We start from the raw sequence: 24,255 nt of genomic DNA, 5'->3' as shown, positions 1-24,255 counted from the left end.
TCTTTCTCTTGAAGACAATAAGGGAAAGAAAGACAAATGATAGGAAAGAAAAGTATAGCCAATTAATATTGCACAGTAAACCACTAGATCAATATGCCACGAAACATTGAAATCCATGTACAAGTTTTGTGCACATATACACGAAAAAACCAACTCAAAGGAGCATTATCCCTGCACTAACTAACATAAAATTGGCACAATAAGAAACAAAACAAGTAAGAGTACCAAGTGGTAAAACAAACAGATACACTAATTAGTTCATATATTTTGGAATTTGGATTTAAACCCTCTAAATGGATAGTAGATCCAAATCCAAACAGTATATCTGCTATAGGAACTTTTAAAAAATAATCAAGGAAGTATATGGAACACTAAACCAGAATAACTAGCATAGCACATAAGCATCAGCTACAGAAAAATCCATTTCACCAGATTAGATCCTTTGACCCAAAACTAATATGTATTTTTCACAGTCAAAATTCAAAACAGATAAAGCATAAAATTCTGCAAAAGAAATGCATATGACAGGGGGCAGGAAGAATACCTTGCCCCTCTTAAGACAATGGTACATGCCTGACCCATTTCGACGCCAGAGAAATGAATCAGTTTATCCTCACCAATCATTATTTCTTCAATGAGCTTACAATGGCCAAGTTTCACAGACTCTGGATTGTCAAAAGTGGACGCAATTTCTGCACCAGTCACTAGCGCTAACCGCTCAATGCCGTCAAAATCGGCATGCTCAATGGCCAGTACGCCAGCATCAGCAAAGAGTTCCTCTGGGTAATTGTAGATTAGCTGTCTATTTACAAAGCAATTAATCCCATGAGCAATAATCTTCTGCACTTTGTCTTTCATTTTCTCTTTTTCTGCAGCCTCAATCTGGGCGACCCTTGCCATTGAATCAACACGGACACGAGCTCCATAAATTTTTACTTTATCAGTGTCCATAGCGGTATTTGCCACCAAAATATTTGCATTTTCTATACGCTTTGGCTGACCAACACCAATTTTCTTATCAAGGATAAATCTGCATAGACAGATTAGAAAAAGATTATTAAGATCCTAGCCCATATGAAACGGAATATAATCAACCATTTTTTCTGTTTGGCTTCTGATTATTATCCATTCACTAAAGAAATTGTTCATTGCATTCATTGTTCTAAGCAACTCAATAGATAGGAGAATGACCAACAGTTTCTTACACATAAAAAATACACAAAATAAAATAAAATAGAGATAGAGAGAGAGAAACAAAGGAAAAGGCAAAAAACAGAAGGTTTCCAAGAAGAATACAATCAAGACAGTTGGTGATGATATATCTTCTAAAGGTTGAAGGAAGTTGTAAGCGAGCTGTGCACATGATGCACAACCTGCATTACCAAATGGAAAGTGGGGTTTTCCTGAGGACATTTATTACTCAGACACACAGAGATCAGTCCCAGGCACTACCTCTCATTACCACAACCACCAAAGCCACTGCCTTTTTCCAGTCATGTCCTTGCATTACTATTAAGCTTTACAGATGAATTATGCGCTATTTGATTTTATTCTTTTTTTTTTATATTTTTTATGTTCATAACTTTAGTTAATCCCTTCTCTTGATTTCCGCCTCCAAGCTCTCTATTATATTTTTGCACTATATGAATGTCAGTACCCATTTTTAGTAATAGTAACATAAGGCTCTATTCTTATACTTCCCTTAAGAAATAGGGAAATTCATACATACAGACAATCCAGCAGCAATGGCATCCTGATTAAGAGACAAATTTCCTCTAGGAATATCAGGAGATATGTCTTATCCGATTCATACCATTGTGATATTTTTTTTGTTTTTCTGAAATGAATTTATTGATATAGCCCTTCAGGTGTGCGCATCATCTCTAGGAATTGTCAAGGATTCTTAAGGACATCTTCACTTCAGTAGACTACAAAAACTGAAGTAAAAAACTATCTAGGTGAGCCTCTAAAGTGTATCTCTAGCTTCTCTCACTAGTGACTAGGTGCCGATATCTTTCAGGCATGTAGAGAGGCCAATGTACAATCAGATTCCCATGCTAATGCAGTAATCCTTAAAACTGAAGGATAACTTTTGAACTTCTTTTGTATGTGTCCCATACTGATTGCATCTCTTAGAAAATTCAATGCCCAAATTTTGCGGACATTTTAAGGTTATTCACAAAATAAAAATGCAGAGATTCCATAAACAACATGCAACAAGGAATCAAAGCAAGAAAAGCTATACGATTGAAACAGCATGTCCACAAATGGCAACTAGCTATTGCATTTAAATTAGGGAAAGCTTTCTATGTTCCCCCTACAACATAGAAGTTCTATCCTCCCCCTACCATCCAGCCGTCCATTTTTAATCAAGAGAGTCACTCACCGTTTGATCTTAGATCCGATGTCTGAAAGTATTTTATTTCTAGTTTTTTTAATACAATTTTTCTGAATATAAAATTTGGTACGTGCCATCTTCTCATTGGGGCGCACCTATAAAAAATATAAACAATATTTTTTTGATAAAAAATAATGACCAAAATACCCCTTGAAACTTTCAGGGGTATTTTGGTCATTTTATTTTATTGAAATTATTTTTTTTATATTTATTGTGAGTGCGAGTTTAATAGAAGAATGGACGTCCAAAATTTGGTGTCAAAATAGTTTATAGAACAAAAATTAAAAATAAAACAGTGTGGAGACGTGACATTGTGATTGGGGCAATGTTAGCCCTCCTTTCAAAATTGGACGGTTGGATAAAGGGGAGGATAGAACTTCTATGTTGTAGGGGACATAGAAAGCTTTCCCTTTAAATTAAGCAAAACCTCTGGAACATCGCTCAATAACTACATGGATGGAGAGATATCAAAATACAACCGGTAAACAAACTGAACCAACTTTCTAAATCTCAGACTCAACTAAAACTAATTTGCCTTGCAATACAGCAATTGATACGGTCTTCAACTTTTTTACAATCCCTAGAGATGATGAGCTAAAACTAATCTATGCATTAATGTTGTTAGATTTGCTCAAAGCCCAAATCGGCCAAGGAAAGAAAAGCACTTCCATTCCTTGACCATTCCAGCGGTAGACTTCAGTATTCTTTACATAATTAAAAGACATGAAAAATAAATGACATAAGAGAAAATACAATAACATCTGCACTAAGTTAAAAGTTCTGCTGCCCAACCATCACAAGATGATCAGGATTCCCTCTGATAGAAGTATAAATAGAAGTCATAAACATCCAGTATATGGGGCAAAAAAGAAACCATCTAGCAATTCCAAAAGGAAATAAAAAAAAAATTGCCGACAAAAAAAAGGAAAAATGGAAAAAGAAGAAATAAAAAGAGAATGAAAAGGTGAAATAAGGAAGGGGGGAAAAGAAAGAAAAAACAAAGAAATAATAAAGGGGGAAAAAGAGAGAAAAAAAAATTTGAATTGCTGAATGTTTAGCTCTAGTACTGTAAATGTTTTCAACATATAATGAAAGCCTTATGTTGACAAACATATATTGGAAGCCTATGCGATAGGGCCAGTTTTGAGTTCACGTACCAAAAAAAAGCTTGAAAAAGCACACTATACAGGGTAAAAAAGACAGTTAATCAGTTGATAAGGTGAAACCTCGTTTTATTACAGGTTCAGATCTTTTGGTGTCTGCTCATGCCACCTGCTCCATGTCAGCCTAGCGGACCACCACACAGGTGACATCCGCAAGTCTCTCAACCAAGTATTACTTGCCGTGAGCAGCTGCTTGGCGCTAACTTCGATGGGAGTGTTAACGCTAAGCAGGGCAATGTTGGTGTTGGTGGTGTCTTCGGAGACCATCTTGGTAGTTTTCAAAAGAATCTCAGGACTCCTCCCACCACTTAAACCCAATGCAGCCTAGGCCAATCCTCTCCTCACAATGCTGTGTTGTTTGGATCAAACATGGGAACGATATTCTTATTGACAGGAATTCACATAAAATAATCACATGGGCCACCAGCCTTTGATATTATACATAGAAGCATACTAATGTCTTTGATGAAGAGTTTGACATTGTCAATAGCCGTCCGGCACTCATAGTGTGAGGCTAACAAGCTTGCTGATTCCTTGGCTGCTAAGGGGGTTCATAAAGCTTCTTTGATTATTTCCAATTACTTCTTGTAGAGGCACATTTATCTAGGGCTCATTGTTTTTGCATGGATTATACTTGTACATCCAGTTTTGACTTCAATAAAATTCAGTTAATATTCTTTTTTTTTAACAAATAAAAGCCATAAACATTAACACCCATATTTCACCATCCGAATAAATTTGATTATAGAAAACAAAAACTATTCATGAAGTGTTAAAAGGGATATCAGTTGGCGAGCCAGGGGACACCCCTAACCATCAAACGCTCATCTTTATGATGGATTCAGAAAAAGGGACCCAATCAAAATTCGAATTTGTGTAAAAAAGGATAAAATCACGTTTAAATTTTAAAAAATATTTATTTTTCCATATTCATGATCCTTATGGTCAAGATTATTGATCCCTAAAACCTTGGATCCAACTCTAGCTTTAAGATGAATTTTGAAGGGGGGACGCATAAGAATAGGTGAGTCAGCGGACTTACCAAAACCTGATCCAGTTTTAAATGCTAAAAAGGCTAAATGTTGGACTATTCCCAATAAGGAAGTAGTAATTAGAACATTGATCTTGGAATTGTCGCTAAGGAATGGTGATAATAACGAAGACTAAGACCAGTTTAACACAACCTAAACTAATTATTATGGAGAGTTTCAAAACATGAATGTGATCTGAAGTCTCGAATCAGAGTTATGTGATTTACTTTCATATGAAACTTAAAACTGCAATACTGAGTTTTTAACACAAAAGTTGAAAATGTAAGAAATATATGGACTTCACGTAAAAGCAAACATATTCCTCTCTAATCACTCTCTTGCAGTAGGAATAAGAAACTAGTTTGAAACTTTTTTAATTTCGCTTATAATAACAGAGGTCCACAATGTGGACATATATATATACATAAAATTAAATGACTTTTATTTACAGGTTCTGATAAGTTGGGGACTTGGGGGTTCTTGGCAAGACTTGATGTAGGGGAATACGTAAAACCTCTGAACAATGAATGATCTAATGGTCTCCTAAGCTCAGACACTTGTGATGAATGAAGCATAGATTTAAGAAATCCTCACGACTTTGGCATCATCAAATTTTAGATCTACACCCAAACATTGTTTTCATAGTTTTAACTTAAAACTGATCAGACGCTAACACACCTTTAGTGACTCTAAAGGGCCTGGAACATGCCCTTTTTGAGTTTTTCTTTAAAAATACCAGAATTTTACGAATGAGAAAAAAATATGTAGTATAAAGCAGGAATCAAGTAATGATCATAGATAGGTCACCTTTGTTGGTTTCAGTTATTAGGATCCCTATAACTCTTTAAGGCAAGAGGGATGGACAAGAAACAACGAGATAAAACATTGTTAACTCTCTCAAAAAAAAACAAAAAAAAAGAAACAACGAGATAAAACATCATAAAATTCACAGTTCCACAGAGAACACAGACGAATGTAATGCATAACCTTCTAAATATCATTCAGTGAAAAATCTATGATTTTTTTTCCAAATGGAAGTACTGCCAAATAGCAAATGGCACACTCACCCTTCATCAAGAAATGAATCCTTCAAAGACCCACCAGCTTTCTTGATAATTTGAATGGACTCTAAGTTTGTACTACCCTGTATCAAAGAATGATTTAAGCAAATTACAAACAATATGAAGCATCAAAAAGCATCAACATAACAATTGATATAACAACCAAACATGGAACCCGAGCTTCCAAATGCTTGCTTGTATAAGGAAATCTACATGTATACAAATCTCAAATAATTGTTCAAAGATTGAGGTCCAACAGGTCAGTTAGCATATTGAATTGTATTGTTGCAGAATTCGACAACAAACTTGACACATTTAGCAACAAAGAATTTGGACATTTCCACCACATATCCATATTTCCACCACATAGTGCAACAAAAACAACCAAATACTTTCATATTCAGAGAACGTTAATGTAAGTCAAACAAATGCATTTGAGAATCAGCACGAAAAATTACCATAAAGAACACTCTTTTTCCCAATGTGGTTAATCGCAGGAATCTTATGTGTTCAAACATTGCCGGTCCACTCACTCAGCCATTTCCATAATTTCATATTGTTTTTGGATGAGACTTGGCTGAAGTCTCGCCAAAATCTACCGGGGTTGGGACAATGTACACTCTCGAGCCAAGTCCATCTTTTAATCTTGGCTTGTACTTAAGGCAGCATTCAAGTTGCAAAACCTGAATCCTGCTCCTATTCCTGAATCTCATTTCAAGCAATTCTCCCACGTGAATCCTCTTAAATACTGATATTGCACTCCTGCTCATTCCCTCTCCAGCTTTCTATCCCCATCAATAGGCAGACTTCACTTCAGGTGCTTGAAAATTGGAATAGAATACAGCCTAGTACACAACATTCACAAAGGATCCCATTTTAACAAAAATTCCGATATTTTTCTTTTCATATTTAAGACCTATTAAAAATCATTTTTCTAATTCTTATATCCCTTTTATTTTAAGTTAATAGGACCTATACATCCTATTTCAGTTTGTATGGGTAATTTTTCCCTTTCACTAACTTTTTATTAATATAAAAGTGGTGTGGAGATGCGTGAGACTGAGACTCAATTGGAACTCAGCCTCGTACACTACATTCACAAAGGATCCCATTTTAACAAAAATTCCAATATTTTTCATTTCATATTTAAGAACTATTAAAAGTCATTTTTTCTAATTCTTATATCCCTTTTACTTTAAGATAATAGGACCTATATGTCCTATTTCAGTTTGTATGGGCAATTTTTCCCTTTCACTGACTTTTTATTAATATAAAAGTGGTGTGGAGGTGTGTGAGACTGAGACCCAATTGAAATTCTCACATCACTCTCCCTTCCTCTCCCTCTTTCCTTGCATCTCTCTCCCTTCTCTGACATGGTATCAGAGCAATGATCCTTTTCTTCCTTCTTGGTTTTCTTTTATATCCTAAAATATTTCATCCCTTTTAATCTTCTCCTCTTGATTTTCTTCTCTACCCTAACAAAAAAAAGGGGAACACTTCCTAGGGTTGTTTGATCTAAACCCCAGAGTCGTTTTCTAATTTTCCTTCTTTTTTTTTGTGTATTGTTGCCTACTTTTGAGGTTTGTGGGCAATTGTAGATGATTTGCCGAAACTTTCTCCCAAAAAACCTAATTTTTTGTGTGGATAGTGTTGCCCTAGTCTACTCAAAAAAGTGGCAGTGTGATGATGCTCAAAATTGGATAATGTGGTGTTGCCCTAGTTTGTTCAAGTGTGAAAAAGTGGGCTATGCTCAGATCTGAATGATAAGTATTGCTCTCCATTTATTTAAATAAAAAAATATTTTCAGCATTCTCTACTATTAACAAGAACAAAAGAGACGTATAGAATAATACGATGAGTTAACTAGGCATCTATAGGATGAGGTACCGTGGTGTATGATTTTTATGGATAACATAGCTTTGATTGATGAGACTAACGACGGCGTCTAACTTTAGCTTTGATTGATGAGACTAGAGACGGCATCATGCAAAGTTAGAACTTTGGAAGTACGCTCTAGAACCAAAAAGTTTTTAAATTAGTAAGACGACAAATATATGGAATGCAAATTTAGTAACACTAGGAGTAGAAACGAGGAATTAGTTAAAATTGATGACCAAGAAGTACCTAAAAGAGATTATTTTTTATATCTTGGATCGATAAACCATGAGAATGGAGAGATTAAGGAAATTGTCACGGATAGAATTAAAGCTGGGCAGATGAAGTAGAGATGTGCTTCTGAAGTCTTGTGTGATCGTCGCATAACAATGAAACTGAAGGGAAAGCTTGTTTTAAAATGTTGCTGCATCATGCGCTATGTGGCTTGAGGCACATCGCTTCTGGACGCATATGCGCTTTGTAGGGATGCGCCCGCATATGCACATATGCGCTGCTAGGTGCATATGCGGGCGCATAGTGCTATGCGCCCACATAGTGTTCCCACGCTCATGGGTGAAAATAATGCCCACGAGTGTCAGCAATTTGGTCATTTTCGTCCCTAAAAAGGGGGATAAGTGTTTTGGGGGGTACTAGACCCCCCCAAACCGAAAATACAGCCACGATAGCTCGGTAAGGAGAAAAAAGAATTTTGGCCATCGCACAAAATCATCGGATTGCTTTCCTTGTTGGTTGGGTTGTCGATTGGGATTAGCTTGGGCGTCATTTTAAGAATGGATTTGTCAACATCGAGGGTTTCAAGGCCGAGAAGATATCGAAATTTTTTTCGATTAGTTGATAAGTTTTCATTTCCTAACACTTTTTTTTTTTGGCAATGTCTTCACAATCTTCAAGTAGCAGGATTGTGAAGGAGTATGGCCTAACACTAGAACACAAAAGAGAAAAGTTGGGTCCAGTCGCATATCAGTATCAAAGGTCGAGAAGGAGGACAACTCAGAGAAGAACAAGGTAGACGTAGTATATTGGAGGCCACTGAGGACGATGTTGATGATGATGATGCCTATATATCCTCGCACTCGGATACTTGAGAGTTGATGGTTGATAAGATTATCTTTTGATTTCTATTGTCTTCTATGTTTTTTTTGAAATAATGTTAGTCTTCTATGTTTTGTCGTGACTCTTGAACTCTTCATAGACTTTTTGTGGTTGTATGTATCTTTGGAGTTTGCAACTTTAAAGTTTGCAATTGCAATTATGGTTTTTGGATGTTTACGAATTATGATAATATTGATGTCTTCTAATGTCTTATATAAAGATACTTAAGTTTCTAGTTTCTACTTTCTAATGTCTACTAGCAAGGGATTCAAGTCTCTGACAACTGATAATATTGAAGTTATACCTATTATCACATAAATCACTTCCATATTTTTTCCATGCATTAACCAATTTTTTTAAGATTTTAGAATTTTTTATATTTCTTGACAACATCGGGGTGATGCCCCCGCATCTAAACCACATTGGGACCACATCCCGCATCTTAAAACATGAAGGAAAAATTCTATAGGACAGTTATAAGATCAGTTATGTTTTTATGATATGGAATGTTGAGCGGTCAAGAAACAACATATTCATAGAATGAGTGTAGCTGAGAAACGGACGTTGAGATGGATGAGTGGTAAGATATGAAAGAATATAATTCAAAATAAATATATTCGAAGGAACTTAATGGTCACTCCAATAAGCAATAAAATGAAGAAAAGTAGACCTAGGTGGTCTAGCCATGTGAAGTGTTGACCTAGAACAACACTGGTTAGGAGGGGCAATTTGTTCGAGTGGAAGGCTCTAAAAGAGGCGAAGGCCCAAAAAGATACACATGGAAGTAGTGAGAAAAGATATCGTGACTCATAGTCTGACTAAGGGTATGGCCCTTGATAAAACAGAATGGCAACAGGATTAGTGTAGACGACCCCAAATAGTTTTTTTTTGATAAACTAGACAACCCCAAATAGTTAGCATAAGGCTCGGATGATGATGATGATGATGATCATCATCATCATCATCAACATCATCATTTAAGAGGTGCTTGGGGCCCTCGAGTCATCCTTCCATGGGATTGTCTTAAAAGAAAAGAGGAATGAGGAAAAGGAAGCTTTTGCTCCCTTATTGGGGTTTGAGGAAGGAACTCTAGAGAACTTGTTGTGTGTGTTTGGGCCTAAATTACTGTTGCTTTCTATTCTCCTTCAGTTTTTTTCCAACATCAGTAATTCACATGGCAAGCAGCAAAGGGAAATCAGAGAGAGAAATTAAATAGAAGTTTCGAATGAGATATAGTAGAGAGTGAGGGGAGGGGTTCCACGGAACATGGTAGCACACATAACCCAGCACTACACCCAGGTTCACCTTATTCCCATATAATTATGTAGAGGTAAGGAGAGACTGAGGTCCAGTCATTCACAAAATGTTCTCACATTACTATTTTAAAGAAGCAAAAATATTCCAAACCAGTCTGTATATAAAATAGAGTACCCAGACCCAATATCCACCCTCCAGGTCTATCTATAGAGCGTGGGTGATGAGTTGTTCCCCATTTTTATAACCAGTCTTTTTGGCAGGAACAGTTACTCAACTCTACCACCCCTGGAAGCATTGATGATAGGTTAAATTACCCAAATATCATAATCGTACAAAGTACAGTATTCGGTCCTTTTAAATAGAGGATCCATCACAAGGTCACCAGCACTAATTGTTAAGCAATTTGCTGACATGAACTTGGAAATTATAAATAAATAATTAGAAATTATAAAATTTTATTAAAGATAAAAAATAATAAACCCACAAAATACCATAAAAAGGGGGCACAAGAAAGGGCAATAAAAAGTATTATTATATATTCATTTGAGACATAGTTTATGTAACAACAATTCCACAAAATACAAATAAAAAAATATTATCATGAGGCACATCGGAATAACCAATAACTATTCAATGGAGTCATTTCTTATAGATAAAAATCTGCTTTATTTATAATTTCACACTTTATGACATCCAAAAACATAACAAGCTACTTTATTTGCAATTTTACGCTTTACAATATCCAAAAGAATTAGAGAGATATATTATGATCGCAATTAAGATCCACATAATCTTCTTGGCCTCTTGTTGCCCTAGGAGTGATACCCAAAAAGTGGGGATTGAGATCTCAAAAAGTTGGGATTCAGATCCCAGGGAGATTCCTATCAGGGAGCATGAGCGAGATCTGAAAGCGGGATCAACACGTCGGTTTGGAGAACTCAGTAATTTATAAATGAAACCAAACACGTAATATAAATATTATAGGCATCCACTTGAGGTTGAGTATCTCTAACACAAGCTTATTCCCATACCTTAAGCCTCATAACCGCATCCACTGCTAATTTAGCAAAGTGTTCCTTGTCCTGGGAGAGAATTTTTGAACTCAAAGTCGTCATCGCAATCTTCATTAAGTCTGATCGGAACTTCTCTGAAATACAACCCAGAAGACAGTATAAATTCTGTTAGCGCAAACAGAACTTCAAACAAACACAATGTCAAATTACAAACATCACATTGAATAAATATTGATCTTAACAATGAGATATAAATATTGTATATATTATAGTCTGAGCACCCAAAATGTGGGATGCCATCTTTTGCTTCCTCTTGATGTATGTATACTATAAATACAAAGTTAATCATTTCAGAAAAAAACAATGCAATAGAAAGTCAGGTAAAAGCTAAAGTTAAGCAGTCAAGACAGGTGGAGAGGGTCCTGTGAAGGGGGACTTCCAAATGGAACCTCATCTCTTCTGATGTAGAAATTGTACATATAAAAGAAGTATATTGTTGTAGTATTTTAAAATAAGACAGAATTATAGCTCTACACAGGTAAACATCATTATGTTTTTGCCTGTAAGGGCATTCCACACATTCAATTGTTGTGTGTGTCTAATACTACAATATTACCATGACTTGCTATTAGGAATAGTTCTTAATTAGGAAACTGAAGATCATGCACACCATAGCATCAAATTAAGGCAGAGTGCTAGCAGGATGCTTCTTCTACATTATATAAGCTATATTTCATTTAACTTGTGTCTAACATGGAGATATAATTAATTATATTTTGCCTATCTTGACTAACATGGACTCATGGAGGAAACTTCTACTGTGGAGGGAGTTTAGCCAGGGAACTCTACAAAAACAATCAGAAACGGAAATAAAAGAATGCCCTAGAAGAAAAATTGCAGGAACATGCGCATAACATTGAAGGGGAAATGTTTGACATTTATCACGATATCAATAGAAGGAATATAAACATGGTCTCCATTCCAATGATAAATAGCTACCTGGATCATCAATGTTATTTTTGACCTTCTGTAATAAAGCGTTGCGAGCACACTCTGCAGCCATCCTATAACCTATGATTTTAAAGATAAAGAAAAAACACGCAAAGGAAATCAAATGTCATTTACAAATTTGAAAGTACAACAGAGACTACCAAATGTACTGATATTCCACTAAACAAGCAAGGAAACAATAACCATCTTAGACCACTGGGAAAGAAAATAATCTACAATGTGAAGGAGTTCTTCAAGAAACAACAAGATAAACCTGCCTTAATCAATATAAGAAGTAAAAATCTATTTGCCCTCAAGCAACAGGAGAATGGGTAACACCTTAAGCATAGGGATTGGAAATGCCAGCATCTGATTAAATATTTTTGGCCAGCTTTTCCAAGTTTAAGTTACCAAATATTACAAGCTGAAATCTCTAGATTGCAATTATACTGCAAACTCACAGGCAAAACAAAATAGAGAAAGATATCCATTTCACAAACTAAATGGCCCTACCAAATGATGCAAAACTTTTGAAAACTTCTGACGCACAGCAAACAGATGTTTGCATGGATTTGTTGCGTGCTACCTAGAGCTCCAAATAGTTCGTGCTGTATACAAATGTGGAGATAAGGATAATGGCGCACATAGATATTAGATCCAAGAGTATTTTGAAGGCCCATTGGCTCATTTAATACATTCTTATCAAATGAAGATCAATGATTCAAAAAGCAGTCTGCCCGGTGCCTAGGGGGGCCTGGCCAGATTGCCCAAGCCTGGGCAGACCAACTAGGCAGGTTGTCCCTAGGCGCCCGACTAGTATCCCGCCTAGGTGAGAGCTCCCAAGGAACTGCCCCCGCCTAGGTGAAACAATACCTATTGGGTGAGGTATTTTTCATGTTTTTGTTTTTTGTTTGGATTATAAAAAATAAATGAATATGCATTTTTTATACAAACTCTAGACCTATAACAAGATTTTTGGACACCTCTTGTACCCTTTTGAAGCCTAGAAACCCCCGGCCGCCGGGCACCGCCCGGCGTTTTTTGAAACAATGATGAAGATGGAGACTTTAATTATACCAAGAATATAAACAACATAGCTTTATCTTGAACTACGCCCGCCAATAACTGGTTAAAAAAGAGTTATGACCATTGGCCATAGTCAATAGTAAATTGTAATATGGAGAACTAAAATGTACCAAGAATAGGAACTCCATTACAACTCCATATCATGCAATTCTGATATACCATGCATATCATCGAACAGTCACATCGTTTCTGTTATTTATTTTCCAATCTTTTAAGAAAACCATAATTGTCAAATGAAGCAAAGCCGATTGCATTAAATTGCACCTACCAATGAGCCACGTATGGATCAAATATTCCCTTCTACATTTTTTTTTTGCGACAAGGACAGGTCATAGCACAAAGAAGATATCCAGCACAAATATACATAACCCTTCCAGCAGTCATACATCAGTTCTCATGCTGTAAGTCCACGGAGAATTAAACTATCATGCAAGAGTCACACGATTTCTGCAATTCATTTCCTCAATCTGAAAGAACTGTCAAATCCAAGAGCATTGAATCACAACTATCAACATGCCCAGAATGTTGACAAGAACGGATGAAATATTTTCCTTCCACATTTTTCTAATGAAAAGTAGATGAGCTTAAAAAGTAAAATATAAAAGTGCAGTTTGTTCTCAAGCCATCAGTCTACTTCAATTAAAACTGCAGGAGACAGGTGTCCCAGGCAAACCAAAAAGTCTGCTTTTTGGCAAGTAGGGACAGTAAAAGCAAGGGAAGGTCAGGTCTTGGACATGGCACATTTTAGGAGTGGCACATGGTGTCAAGTTACAAGGGCAAAATGGCCTACACAGGAAACCCATGAATACAACAGTGACAGTGTAATCACATCAAGGGAGCAGGTGACAGTCTGAGTGCAACTTACCCCTGTGTGGGGTATCTTCCTAGAGAACTAAGGTATGCATTTTTACCAAATAGACCAGGGGATTCTTATTTAATGTAACACCTTAAAAGGGTCATGCCCTAGTTATGCCAGATGCAATATAGAAAGGCATCACAGGATGATGGGAATGTCGACTCATATAGGGGGGAGGAAAATGGGTTTAGGCCTTTGGCCTTTCATTTAGGCTCCTCTTTAGTGAAGTTTGACAACCGGGGAACATTGTTTCCAATAGAAGTACATGGAGGTTCACCAATTGTGAGCTTCCAATTGACAAAATGTTCCATATGAGAGGTTATCAGAAGATGGCCTCTTCTGCTTATAGGGAAGTAGAAGTCAGTTCGTTCCCTCCATTCCTCTCCATTTATCTATTTATTTTGCCCTTGGGTGCAGTTCCATCTATAATTTTTTTTAACAAAGAAATTGGCATCCTTTCAAAGACGAGCATTGTCGATGAAGATCATCAATGACTTAGCTTATGAAAGCTCAGATGACGATCTGATCCTTATAAAGGTCACACTAGGAATCACAAAATGGAAGCCTAAGCACAGAAACTTGCACTTGATTAAGTGAATTATCACTTCTAATGTCTCACTAAGAAGTCCATCAAACCAAATACAAGTTCAAAGACTCTTTAAGTGAAAATGACTTCCAAGGTTGCAACTTTCCTATCTCATTGCTAATGAGATGGTTTACAAGGAAGGAGTGGTGTGCCTGAAATGTTCTCTTTCTTTCTATAAGCCCAATGGGCTCTTAGAGGTGTCAAATGGCTGTAGTACAATAGTTTTACTAGGCCCTGTCTGGATGCACAAGGTGGGCTTAATAGCAATGGAGGCAAAACACTTTTATGAAAGATAACACCATCCCTGATATATCCCTTTTTGGGCACAAAAATTGGTGCAACACTTTATCGGTGGCAAATATCTTAACACCAAACAACCTGCACATATAAACCCCCGCTTTGTTTGATACTAATATGCACATCCAATTAGGACCTTACTTTACGTTATAAGAATAAAAAGTCCTCTTTCATCAAAACAAAAGTGGGTTATGATCATGTATTTTAAATACACCGTGTTACAGCGTAAAGAGTCCCTTTCACCCTTGTTTATAAGAAATAAGTTTTTACTGTCACCATAAGCCCCTACTCTCTCTCTCTCTCTCTCTCTCTCTCTCTCTCAAAGTCCCAATCTGTATCTTGTTGCACTCACTGGAATTTCTCTTTAGTATCTTCGTGCCTCTCTCCCCGCCTTCATAACCCCAGTTTTTTCCTCTCTCTCTCTCGAAATAAGCACAAACAACTGGCAATGTAGAGAAAAGGAAAGACAGCACATCTAGAGAGAAAGAGAAGATCGTCACTCATAAAACCCCAAAGGAAGAGAGCTCCATTTCTCTAATCCTGTTAGGCCGGTACGGAAACAGGGAGCACCGCAACTAAAAACTAGAGAAAAAATCAGCTTTTCCAACTCCTCCAGCACCCATCTCCTTCAAAAGTGGTACTCTCAATTGATATTGATCTCCGTCATCCACCAGCAGAGCTAGAGAAGGAGAAGCGCAAATGAGACACCTCATTCAGTCAGTGAAGGCTGCCCCTTTAGCATCTTGTTCCCACTGGTCATTGAGCAAATGTCACCCCCCCCCACCCCCCCACCCCCTCCCCACCAAACTCATTGTAAGAATGAGAGTTATCCTATGTTACACGGTTTTCAAGGGCTGCTTTCTTAGGAGTCATGAACCCAAATTCTACACTTTGAACCCTCGTACCATGAGTTTTATCATGTTATCTCTCTTTTGCAATAAATGAATGCTCTGGTTCTAGAGGGTTGGCTTCCGTTTTCATCTTTTGTTAAAATATTGATCAGGCGCTTGTTTCTTAATATGGATTGTGAGATAGGTTTTCTGTCTTTTGAGAAATTTCTGACTCATAGCATGCACTCCAGTACTTCGCCATGAGATAGTGGAGAGAGTGGTGAAAATGGGAGAGAGAGAAAGGGGGAGGGGGGGGGGAGAAAGGGCCAAAGGGTAAAAGCAGTTCTAGTTAAAAATTAATGAACACCAAGTAAATCTCATACACCATAACATAGTATATAGAATATACGTGATCATTCCCCATCAAAATTACATTTTCCCTTCCAGAATCAAAGCAAAGATGTCAAATTGGTAAATTGCAACCTTTTAACACTAAAAAAACATGATCATTAACTTCCAGCGTGATCTTCAAGAGGATTCAAACATAGAGCTTTTCAATCTATTTGAGACTATAGACTTGATAATTAGGTCCAAATAACCAAACAAACTACTCCAGGCTACGTCCTTCAGACTTCTACTCCCATGCCTCCCAATGTGTGTGCTTAAAATAATCCATGGCAAACATTTCTCAGCTGAAATGCTCTATTACCATTGCTGAAGATTTTAACACATGTCTACATCCAATGGATAAAAATGGAGTCGCAACAAGTTTCAATATACAAGATTCTGTATGTCTGAGAAAAATTGTAAGTGATTGTACTTTGCGCAATCTTTAAGTAATTACGAATGCCCTAGCACAGATGTTTGATACTTCTTGGAATCCCACAATGTAGAAGACTACAATGGATGTGCACATAAATGGCTTACTACTTCTTCCACTTTTATCAAGGTTGCAAATAGGTCATGAATGAAAGCTCAATCTATATAATCTAGCGATCCTCAAGTAACCAATTAGAATATTAATTTGTTGAATTCCTAGTTAATACATATTCCAACAAATATCTATTAAAGTACAACAGTGCAAATGCAAATCAAGCGGATGTACAAACAAACTTTGAATTAATAAAGCTATGCCCTAAAATGGATGTTTTCCAATATCTTTAAATAACTATAGTGTTTTATACTTCTGGCAGAAATAAATGCCACCAAAAACTTTATGCAATATGTTGGGAAATTGAAAAGGTTCACTGTGTTACGGGCTTCTTTTCTCGACTCATATCCAATAAGGTCACAGCTCTGGGCTCAATTTTCCCTAGTTTTTGTTATTTTGCACGATTCTTGAAAAGCTGAATACATAGACCATAACAGCTTTATCTTGAGTCCCTTGAGCCGCAGACACTGCAAGATTCTAAAGCTGCAACTCAATCAAAATTTTCATGCTGTATGCCTTTGCCCCGTCATGCGCCATACTGCCTCTATGGCTCAGAATCATCTCCCCCAAGAGAAATCAACGAATACTAGTACTACAGTGTCAACACAAACTATTCATAGTCACACATCACCAAAACAAAATGGTGAACAAACAAAGGTAGCCAGGTGACACGTTTATCTTTTGGAAAGGTCAACTTCAAAAACCAGTTGAGCTAAATTGCAGCAGCTTATCAAAATCAATAAAATAATAACAACTAACACCAAGACATAATACATATTTCCAGAGAAACCATTTTGAAAAAGCAAAGTTTCTCTGAAGCAATTCCAGTTATTAGATTTAACAATCCCACCGCAGAACATTTCCAGAATTGTTAACATATCACACTATATAGATATGCAAAAGTTACTGCAGAGTAAATGACATAGAACTCTTCAGTGCCTTGAATTGTTGATCGGTGCCATCTCTGGGTCACAAATCAATGCAGATCAAATCAAAATCAGAGCACATAAAGGCCAAACATTCGTTAATAACACTAATCAAATCAATTCATTATGCAAATTTCATGAACCAACAACTTTCAAAAATGGTAGTTCTCCAACAGAATTTAAAACTTAAACAACTGTTATGCATATCCATGAATAACTTTAAAACAAGATATAATCAGCACCAGCAACTAATATTAAAGTAGCTCAGCCAAACCTCAAACCAGAAAAAAAAAAATCTATACACACATTAAACTTTAGAAGACCTAAATATGTCAGGCCCCTGTGATTAATATTAAAGGAACTCGAACTAACCTGAAATAATCGTCATTGGGTGAATTTTTAACATAATCAATTTTTCTGCCTCCCTCAAAAGTTCTCCAGCCAATACAACCACAGAAGTTGTCCCATCACCAACTTCATCATCTTGAACTTTAGAAATATCTGGGGCAACAATTAAGGAAGACCAAAGGCAGGATACAAAGGCACATGACTAATGGCACAATGCAAAGAATTCAAAATACCACGAAATAAAACTGATCAAGAAAAAGAAATAATACCATGGAATATCCATTGTCAGGGTAATTACATAAGCTATGAAACAACAAGCAAATATTAAGACAAGGCACTGAGTATAGGGAAGAAAGTGGTAAGAATAACAATTGTATAACCCGCTACAAGTCAATAACATGCGCATCATATATGAAAATATTTGAAAAATATCTTTCTTCATAAGAAAGGACTGATGCTACACCACTAATCACCACCTTAGTGGATCGACTCTATTAAGTAAGTTGATTCCTAACTTTATATTTCATATCTATACATGAGTTAGCAAGTCTTGTTGTATCAGCCCGAAACCTCAATCATTGATCTTTATAGTGCTTTCTCAAACATTGGGATTTTTTATCCATAGAAATCAGTATATAAGCCATATCAATGTCTTCATATCTCGGCTCCTATGAAGTTTCTTCCTTTGATCCAGCTGATAAAAATTGTTCCTTCGCACGATGTATATGTAAAAGGCCCATATTGTTTTGTTTGTTTCTCCTTCTAGTATTTAATAAAAGACTACTAATTAGATTAATAAACATATCTTCCTCCCTACAAAAACCAAGATATAAAAGACCAAATAATCCTAAACTTATAAGGAAACAAAAAATAAACTCTATCTCTCTCTCATGGAAACATTTAATGAAACCTAAAATAAAACAACCTACTAAAAAGAAATTCCTGGAACTAAGTGCAAACCTAACAATAGACCTAAACTAAGGGAAACTAACATTTAGGTTTGAACTCAAATAGGAAAAAATATAGCTCAACAAATAGCATATACAACTTAGTCATGACCAAAGAGATTTTCTGTTTGTACTGGTCAAGAAAGAACAAATTAAAAATTTTATTTTAAAAAAAAAAAAAACAAGATTCTTCAAACATTACTCGGAGTCTTACTAGAAAGAAGGATACCAACTAGAACTTTAGCAGCAGGGTTGTCTATATGTAGGGATTTCAAAATGGTCGCGCCATCATTGGTAACAGTAACATTAAAACCTCTTCCAGAGGATTGTAATATTTTATCCTGCATAAGAAAAATTGAATAACATGAAAAATACAGTATGCCAGTGAATTGGGAATAAATAAAATAGTAAAAAAGGATATTGAATGCCAAAAACAGAAGAAACATCTATGCCATGGATGCCTAATGCTCAATTGCTCGTAAACTTGGTCATATCTCTAGTTCCTAAATGGTTATGCTCCTAGGTTTTTTTTTGGGGAGGGGTGATGGAAGTGAAAAATGTCCAGAAGATTACCGTTCGCTTGGTCCCCAAAGTGGCCATGCCCTGGATGCCTAATGCTCAATTGCTCATAAACTTGTTCATATCTCTGGTTCCTAAATAGTTATGCTCCTAGATTTTTTTATTTTTTTTTTTTTTTTTTGGCAGGGGGGGGTGGAAGTGAAAAATGTCCAGAAGATTACCATTCCCTTGGGCCCCAAAGTGGTCTTAACCAGATCCGCAATAGCCATCGCACCAACAAAAGATGCCTGCATCAAAACAGAATGGAACAAGAATGATAATGCAGAGGACATTGAAGGACAATGATACAAAATTTGTGAAGCTTATTAGCAAACTCTAAGTAAATCAAAGCAAACCATTTAAGACATGAAATTTGTTGTTTAAGGTTGGCACAAAGTAAATCAATTTCTTCTCCTATTTTTCCTTCAGTACCAATGAGACTAAGCACATAGAATATTCCTTTGCCATCTAAGAAAGAGATAATTTCACAGAATGGGAAAATCAACATAACAATAACAAAATTCCGATAAGTTTGTTAGGAAAGGCACAGAACCCAACAGCAGTAATAATGTTAGCAGTCCTGTTGACAAGTGTATTTTTTTAGTTTTCTGACAATTACCACAGAAACCTTTTCTACTAGTCATCCAGACAAAGAGTTCTGCTATGAATCCTTCTTGGTGACAAAAACGTAAGAGTCATATCCTAGTAGTTGAAGTATCAAATGAAAGAAACATATGCATCCTTCTTGGTACGAGAAATCTACATGTGGTTTCACAAAAGCACCAAATAAACCTCATCCATGGTTTGACTGCTATGGGCTGACTTAACTCTAATGCAATTTGCCAATAAGTTTGTGCTGGAGAAAAAATGAAAAACCTTGAACAAAAAGTTATTGGTACATTATTCAATATCTTTCCTGTTACAAATACAAAATATACTCCTTTAACGAATCTACAAGACCATTAAAATCTTAACAAACATACAAATCATGAATTCACTTCACTTTGTCAGGAGCATCACTAAATATTCAAGAATTGATGTTTGATAATCCTTATAGGAGACCATATTTGTGTCTCTCGTATGCCTACATGCAACATGCGTGCAAGCATCTCTCTACCACTGCATAACAACCTAAGATATTCATATGGAATATTTACTATCCGCAGCATTCCCATCTTGCTGAACAAAAAACAAGGCCATTTAAAAAGATGTGCGGATACCTGGGATTGCACATATACAGTTCTAGGATCAAAGAAAAACCATAAATTAAAGGGGAAGAATGATCCAGTGAGTCGCGTTCATTGCCACCTAGTCTTAATGCATTTTAGGAGTTTGAAAATATTGACCACTCAAAAATTCAAAAACACTACCTACCCAAATAAAAAGAAAAAAGAAAAGAACTTCAATGACATCTTTCTTTTGTATTTTTTACCAAAGCCATTAAACACATTAGGACTACGATTAGAAGTCACACGCCTTAACAGGGCTCATCAAAATGCCAAAAGGCAATATCTCCATGGATCATTCCACAAAAAAGGCAGACATCAGAATGAACTCTTAACATAGAAAAAAAAGGAGCATAAAATACACTTACCATTCTGGCCCGATCCCCCTTTTCCTCAGTAGCCTCATCTTTAAGGAGCTTCTCAATCTGCAGCATTGGAGGAATACTTAGGCCAGTAGAAATGTGTGATAGAGAGAAGCATGAAGTAGTAAATCATGAAACCTTGAAACTGGTGGAAGCAAATAGAACATGAAGAGAGAGAGAGAGAGAGAGAGAGATCTAGAAGCTAGGGGAGAAAATAGAACACACACAGATAGATTAGGAGAGGGGAGTAAAGTCACGAAACTTGGCCAAACCTCAAAAACTAGAGAAAATGATAAAAACAAGGAGGGGGGAAGACGGCAAGTAGCAAACCTCAAAAAAAGACAAAATGATAAAAACTGAGAGGAAGGGAGGGAGGGGGGAGAAGCAAACCACGAAACCTAGAAAAGTAGAGAATTTAAAAAGAATGGAGAGACATACCGCCATGAGATCAAAAGAGCCCAGCACAATGTAGAGGTATAAGGAAACAGAGGTTGTGAGGGATAAAGAGTGCAATGAAAGAAGCCTCCTGTAAGGGATGAAGAGTGCAGTTAAAAAAGGGAGGATCCACCGCGTATTTTCGGCTTATATATAAAATCCGACGCAGACCACAAAATTATTGAATTGAATTGGTATATCAATGGAATTCACAAAAACATACATCAGTCACTCTCTAATAATTAGTATGATGGTATCTAGACATACCCGCCAATACAGTGAGCCCAATGGAAATAAATTCACACATCATCAATATTTTTAATAACGGTGATTGAATTCTATAGGACACATAACACTAAGTCACATGCTCATTAGTATCGAACAAACATGCTCATCGTGGAAGTCATTTAAATACATCCTGGTTGCCCATAAACCCATTTGGATTCATATATGAACTTCAGATTATCTATGGACTTTCAAATTGCAAACTTACTCTATGTCATACATCAGTTTTTTTTAAAAAAATAAATTATTATATCATAATATTTTAATCTCCTCAAAAGGTATGCAAGATTCACTTGAAGACATTTTGAAGCCAAATGGAGTCTGTATTATTTCCTCAATTTGGTCTTACATATGAGATTTTTGATACATCAGCGAGTTGAAATAGAGAGAGAGAGAGAGAGAGAGAGAAAGAGGACTCTTTAGATTTCTGACATTGAGAATGGATGAAGAGTATCTTTTGTTGATGCGCCTATGATCATATTTACACATTACATTGATATATAAAACTAACAAACAACACCTATGAATCAAAATTGCTAAAAAAAAAAAATTACACATTACATTATTTATATAAAACTAACAAACAACACCTATAAATCAAAATCAGTAATAAAAGGATAACAGGAAATATCTCGTAAAGATAAAATAATACCCAAAATTTATTGGTTTTAGAGCATAAAAAAAAATCACAGCTGCTCAAAGCAGCAATATGCAGATAATAATTTAAAAAAAAAAAGGTGCAAAATAAGAAAATTGAGCCATATGCTAAATAAAGATTTTACCAACGAAAAATATCAAATACTAGTTGATAATAGAAATATATATCTACCAACTACAAAATCAAAAACATGAAATACAGAACAGTAGCCAAGTTTTACTGGTTTTAGTGCATTAAAAAAAATTACAAATATTCAAAGCATGTAAATACTTATTAGTTTAACAGAGATCACAGCAAAATTCATTTCACTTTCACTAATTGTTTTTTTTATGTAAAGATACAAAGATTTACAGATTTCGAACTAAATCAAACATGCATTGCATAAAACCCCTATCTGTTTTTTTTTTTTTTTTTAGCTAATTGTACACTACAAGACAAACACAATACATAAACCAAAAAATGGATACACAAAAAAAAAATATATATATATATATATATATATATATATATATATATATAGATTACAGACGAAAGAGCATTCCCCAAGTTGATCAGTCAATTAATTTGTTCCATAATTTTTGTTGCGAATTATTGCTATTATTATGTAGAATTGCCTCTTTTGAGGTGCTGTTCATTTTGCCTCTTTTGAGGTGCCATTATTTTTTTGATGTGTTTTTGAGGTGGAATTCGATCATGTTATGGTGTGTCTGATTCTAGTTTTTCATGATTTGCTTATAGTTGGCGACCTCGTTGTTCTGTTATTCATTTGTTTATTGATTGATTGCTTTGCTATTTCTGTAAATTTTCACATATTATGATTCTTCTATGAATATTTTATTCAGTTTATCCATGATTAGTGTTCATTTTTTCTTATGCACTTTTTTTGAAATTTCTACGATGGATAAGTTGATCAGTCAATTATTTTCCATGGTAGAAATTCCAAAAAAAGTGCATAAGAAAAAATGAACACTAATGATGAATAAATCATGGATAAACTGAATAAAATATTCATGGAAGAATCCTAATATGTGAAAATTTACAGAAATAGCAAAACAATCAAACAATAAAGAGATGAATAACAGATCAACGAGGTCGCCAGCTATTAGCAGATCATGAAAAACTAGAATCATAGACACTAAAACATGATCGAATTTCAGCTCAATAACACATCAAAAAAAGAATGGCACCTCAAAAGAGGCAAATGAACAGCACCTCAAAAGAGGAAAATGAACAGTACCTCAAAAGAGTCAAAAAATAATCACACCTCACAAAACAGTGCCAAAAAAAAAAAAAACCAATGTGAACATGCCATTCATGGTAAAAAGTCAAAAAATGCAGAAATTTTAAGAAAAAATAAGAAACTGGACAACAAACATGTGAATGATTCTTCAGTAAAATGAGTAGAATAAACCAACTTAAACCTGTTAAGGTTGGACATTGATATTCCGTACGTATAATCTCTTTAAGATTTGGGTATTCTTGACAGAAGAACCCTGTTAAACTTCTAGAGGGAGATCAATGATACCTCCAGCCATAATGTCGAGAGATAGACCAAAATCAACTCAAAGTTCTAGAAAGAAACTCAAACTCATCTGAAGATTCAATAAAATCTAGAGACAACGCAAAATGAGGCTGAGCAAAGCCAGTCTCAGAAATTGTAGAGAGAAAAACAAAGAGACCAATACCAAGAGAGAGAAAGAGAGATGTATAAGCGTACCTATTTTCCCCCGTCCAGAGCAAGAGAGTAGGGTTCGTGGCTGGAGAGAGCGACAAGGAGAAAGAGGTCTGGGCAATGAGCAGAGAAGTTGCAGGGCTGTGTCTCTGTAAGCCGATGTGGATTGAGACTGGGGTTTTAACCTCCGTGGGGCAATTGAATGGTTTTAGTTTTAGGGCTCCCTTGAGTTCCTATTTTCTCACAAAGTTGCCGCACGTGGGGCAATTGAATGGGTTTAGTTTTAGGGCTCGCTTGAGTTCCTATTTTCTCACAAAGTAGCAGCGCGGGGTCCCTATGGTCCGCCACTTT

The 24,255-nt window shown here is 35.9% G+C and overlaps 1 protein-coding gene across 2 annotated transcripts in view; it reads right to left on the bottom strand.

The window, feature by feature from the left end:
- LOC18437388 (TCP-1/cpn60 chaperonin family protein) overlaps positions 1-24,045 on the bottom strand; it is a 29,721-nt gene extending 5,676 nt beyond the window's left edge. Inside the window, exons 1-10 of one of the 2 annotated variants that reach the window (XM_020669167.2) lie at positions 23,950-24,045; positions 21,293-21,380; positions 20,861-20,917; positions 19,449-19,514; positions 18,923-19,049; positions 17,786-17,914; positions 11,911-11,982; positions 10,930-11,045; positions 5,660-5,736; positions 545-1,030 (exon numbers count right to left, since the gene is read on the bottom strand). In XM_020669167.2, the coding sequence (XP_020524826.1) occupies positions 545-1,030; positions 5,660-5,736; positions 10,930-11,045; positions 11,911-11,982; positions 17,786-17,914; positions 18,923-19,049; positions 19,449-19,514; positions 20,861-20,917; positions 21,293-21,298 (1,136 nt within the window). In that variant the 5' untranslated portion in view covers positions 21,299-21,380; positions 23,950-24,045. The remainder of the gene's footprint in view (positions 1-544; positions 1,031-5,659; positions 5,737-10,929; positions 11,046-11,910; positions 11,983-17,785; positions 17,915-18,922; positions 19,050-19,448; positions 19,515-20,860; positions 20,918-21,292; positions 21,381-23,949) is intronic. The other variant, XM_006847600.4, reaches the window with a different exon arrangement.
- Positions 24,046-24,255: the final 210 nt, after the last annotated feature.

This window comes from Amborella trichopoda, chromosome 13 (genome assembly GCF_054954075.1).
Source record: "Amborella trichopoda isolate Santa Cruz 75 chromosome 13, AtrichopodaSantaCruz75HAP2 v2.0, whole genome shotgun sequence".
NCBI classification, from domain to species: domain Eukaryota; kingdom Viridiplantae; phylum Streptophyta; class Magnoliopsida; order Amborellales; family Amborellaceae; genus Amborella; species Amborella trichopoda.
The sequence above is the reverse complement of the archived record's forward strand: the minus strand, read 5'-3'. Positions and strand labels throughout refer to the sequence as shown.